The 4,251-nt window shown below is 34.4% G+C and overlaps 1 protein-coding gene across 2 annotated transcripts in view; it reads right to left on the bottom strand.

The window, feature by feature from the left end:
• LOC107491795 (uncharacterized) overlaps nt 1-3,386 on the bottom strand; it is a 4,234-nt gene extending 848 nt beyond the window's left edge. The window contains exons 1-7 of one of the 2 annotated variants that reach the window (XM_052251293.1): nt 3,234-3,386; nt 3,034-3,077; nt 1,217-2,777; nt 710-798; nt 496-601; nt 333-408; nt 149-255 (exon numbers count right to left, since the gene is read on the bottom strand). In XM_052251293.1, coding sequence (XP_052107253.1) covers nt 149-255; nt 333-408; nt 496-601; nt 710-798; nt 1,217-2,773 — 1,935 coding nt within the window. In that variant the 5' untranslated portion in view covers nt 2,774-2,777; nt 3,034-3,077; nt 3,234-3,386. The remainder of the gene's footprint in view (nt 1-148; nt 256-332; nt 409-495; nt 602-709; nt 799-1,216; nt 2,778-3,033; nt 3,078-3,233) is intronic. The other variant, XM_052251294.1, reaches the window with a different exon arrangement.
• Between the last annotated feature and the right edge of the window lie 865 nt (nt 3,387-4,251).

Raw genomic sequence — 4,251 nt, 5'->3', positions numbered from 1 at the left:
TTGAATTTTTTATTTTAATAAATATAAATTAATTTTAAAAAATCTTTCAAAAACATTTGTAACTTCTAAAATATACAAAAACACCTAATCTTGCACCTTTAATTTCCAAAAACAAATTTTTACAAAAGCATGGTGAAACAGAGAGTACCTTCTTGAGTTCACGCTTAGGGGGAGGGTTCTCATAATAGAAGCTTGGTACTGGTTTCGCTCTGATCACCAACTTCTTTCTCAACTCCTTTAAAGCTGCCTCTTCCTCTTCCTATTATTATCATATTAATTAATTAATTACATATTAGATTAGCATCAAACTTAACTGTGGATTAATTAAGGACTTGCCTTTTTCCTTGCCTCGTACTGCTTTCTTTCTTCTTCACGAGCTCGTTGTCTCTCCTCTAACTTCTGATAAAACTGGGCGCATAAATCAAACACATGATGATTAATTAAGAACACAGATGACGTAATTAGAGTGAGATTAATTGTTAAGCAAGACATTACCTCCCTCCGTTTCTCTGCACGCTCTGGGCATTTAAATGTAGGGGCTGTGCCTACGGTTACCTTTGATCTAAATGTTCGCATAGATCCGGTAGATTTCACACTGTTACTAATTATGCTTAGTTAAAGAACAAATCATGAGCTAATATACCTAAAATTCCTCTTATCATTTAAAAAATAACCATGAAAAGAAAATTGTTCATAATTTTAAGGATACGGTGATGTAGAAGATGAACTATCCTCATCATCACGGTGTTTCTTTCCATCACGTAGCAATGCCTTCTTTGATGAAAAAGGTGAGTTTGGCTGAAAACCAAAAGACACATCAAATGGGGAAATGTTTCCGGATATATTAGTCTCAGCTGAAAACTCAGGTGCAGTCGACTTCAGATGAAGTTGATGTCTGAGAGAGAGCCGTTAGATGATATGAGTGATTTGACTAAATTTTTATCTAACGACTCTCAAGTATCAACTTCACGTAAAGTCGACTTCACCTGAGTTTTCACCTTAGTCTCATTATACTTATCATGTAAGGTGAAAATTTAAGTACAGTCGACTTCACGTAAAGTTGATAGCCGAGAACCTTTAGATGAAAATTTAGTCAAATAAGTCAAATCATCCAACAGCTCTTAGTTATCACTTTCACATGAAGACCACTCCACCTGAGTTTTCACTCAGTTTTCAAATCACATGAAATTCTTTATTGAAAGAAATGAAATAATACCTGTGAATTTTTTGATGAATTAGGTGAGTCTATAACAACAGTAATTTTTGGGGACAACAAGTTTAAATCGTTAGGTTTTGGCGACAAGTCCATAGTTTGTGTATGTGTGACATGCCTTTCAGTGGTTTGCTCATATGGTTGTGGAACAGAAGAACTTATCTGTTTCTGTATTTCGGATTTTTGGCTCTTGTCTCTGGGTGATTCAATCTTTAAGGTAGCAACTTTAACATTGGGAAAATCCTTCTGCTCATGAAATGCTACAATGTTGTTATCATCACCGCTTTTTTGTACCTCAGGTTTCTCAATTTTATCTTTCGGAGATTCAGTCTTCAAGTTAGTGATTTGAGCATTGAAAAAATCTTTCTTCTCAAGAACTGCAGCTGCATTATCATCATCAACTATCTTTTTTACTTCGGTTTTCTCGTTCTTTTCTTTAGGCGATTCCGTCTTTACAGTAGCGATTTTAGCATTGAAAAAATCTTTCTTCTCATGGAATGCTGTTGCGTTATCATCATCCACTACCTTCTTCACTTCGGATTTCTCGTTCTTTTCTTTGGGCGATTCAGTCTTTACGGTAGCGATTTTAGCATTGAAAAAATCTTTCTTCTCATGAAATGCTGTTGCATTATCATCATCGACTATCTTCTTCACTTCGGATTTCTCGTTCTTTTCTTTGGGCGATTCAGTCTTTATTTTAGCATTGAAAAAATCTTTCTTCTCATGAAATGCTGTTGCGTTATCATCATCGACTATCTTCTTCACTTCCGATTTCTCGTTCTTTTCTTTAGGCGATTCCGTCTTTAAAGTAGAGATTTTAGCATTGAAAAAATCTTTCTTCTCATGAAATGCTGGGTTGTTATCATCTTCCCCCGTCTTCTGCACTTCAATTTTTTCGTTCTTCTCTTTTGGCGATTCAGTCTTTGAGGCAGCAGTTTTAGCATTGAAAAATTCTTTCTTCTCATAAAATGCTGCTTTATTATCATCTCCCATCTTTTGTACTTCGGATTTTTCATTCTTCACTTTGGGCGATTCAGTAGTAGCAATAATCTTGGCATTAAAAACATCTTTCTTCTCAAAAAACGCTGATTTGTTATCATCTCCACTCTTTGGCGCTTCAAATTTCTCGTCTTTTTCTTTAGGCGACAACGATTTTGAATTGGCGATTTTAGCATTGAAAAAATCCTTCTTTTCATGGAATGCTGCTTTATTATTGTCATCGAATTTCTCGTTCTTCTCCTTGAAGGATTCAGTCCTTGCCATAGTGGCTTTAGCTTTGAAAAATTCCTTCTTCTCATGAAATGCTGCTTTATTATTGTCGTCGAACTTCTCGTTCTTCTCCTTGAAAGATTCAGTTCTTAACATAGTGGCTTTAGCAGCGAAAAGCTTCTTCTTCTCACTAAATGAAAGAGATTCATAAGATTCATTTTTCTCACGATCCATTGCTGCAATATTGGGAGAAACCTTCACACTACTGTTATCACTTAAATTTCCATCTGAAGCTTCCAAACCATTCGGCTTCTTGCCTACCATATGTATGCCTGCAACTTCCCTCCCCATAACACTGCATGATACAATAATAATTAAGAAAATCCATCACCTCCAAGATGCAAATTTCATGAAAAACACAATAAAAAAATGTGGAAACTCAAGTTAACTTCATGTAGAAGTTGATATATCTGTGAGAGTCGATAAATAATTTGATAGGTTTTACTAAATTATCATGTAACGACTCTCAAATATTGAATTCACATAAAATTAGCTGCACCTGAATTTCCACACAAAAAAAAGGTAATTAATAAATATTATGATGTCATTACCAGAAGAAGTGTTTATGTCATTTTGAGCATTGTTAGCAAGTAGCCTGAAATTTTTGAAACAAAAATGAAAAGAAGTATTCATCTTCAATTAGTGTTGATTCATTATATTAAGTGGGACAAATTGCAGAATCATTCATTAACATGCATACAGATTGATTTAGAAGGGGAATACATGCATTAGTTGCGGAAAGAGAACGTACCGTAACAGCGGAATGGGTTGCGATCAGACAAGACAGGATCTCAAAGGAGTTGAGCGCTGTTTGTTCCTTGTTTGTTGTTGCGAAATGGAAAATTTTCAAGTTTGAGATATTCCTTTACTTTAGGGGAGACTCTCTTTTTAGTCTTCTTTTCCTTTTAATTCTTTTCTAATTCCTGTTCCTATTCCTGCGTTGCTCTTTGTTTATATATAGATATAACTAACTATACGTGTAAATTCCTTGACGCCGTTAATTAACATGACAGCGAGGTTTCAACGCCTGAAATAATCCCCAAGTTTGTTGTAACAACATACCAATAAAACTTAACTTAATCACCTCTATCTTTAACAGGTGATGGGACACTAAACTTTCTTTTAAAAATTTAAGCAATGTTTTGTCTCATTCACCTTTTGGAGTTTTGGTTACTACACTAAGTTCAGTTTTTTGGCATTTTTTGTGTTTGGTTACATTGCAAGTATGCAAGTTGCAACTGCACCGCAATAAGGAATTGGGTACTTGACCGTGAAAGAGATAAGCACCAAAGTCAACGTGAATATTCCACTTTATTTTATTTTAACGCCGTTACCCCACGTCAACTTCTAACTATATATGTACAATTGACTCGTATGAAAAAGATGTTTATCGTGAGAAATAGGAATTTACAATCTTAGTCATTAAATTAAAAACACGGTTAAGATTGGATTTTTTATTTACATAAATTAAATATATTATTTATTAAAATTCGTAATACACGTAATATTTATTGATATATACAATTTTACACATTTTGAATATAGTGACCTAAAACACGTTAGACATTTATCTTAGGGAAAAGCTCAGTTTACAAGCGATTAGGGCTTGTAACTATTACAAGTTTATTAATGCCTAATCCACCAAAACGTGTTGCAACTCCTACGTCACTTACACGCGCTTTATTCATGCCGTTTCACGTTTTTTTATTGTGCCCATTTTTCTTCTTTTTCTTTCTCTGTGCTTCCTCTTCCTCTTCCTCTTCTTCTTC

The sequence above is a fragment of the Arachis duranensis genome, chromosome 6 (genome assembly GCF_000817695.3).
Source record: "Arachis duranensis cultivar V14167 chromosome 6, aradu.V14167.gnm2.J7QH, whole genome shotgun sequence".
In the NCBI taxonomy this organism is placed as follows: domain Eukaryota; kingdom Viridiplantae; phylum Streptophyta; class Magnoliopsida; order Fabales; family Fabaceae; genus Arachis; species Arachis duranensis.
Note: the sequence above shows the minus strand (reverse complement) of the source record. Positions and strands in the feature narration are given on the sequence as shown.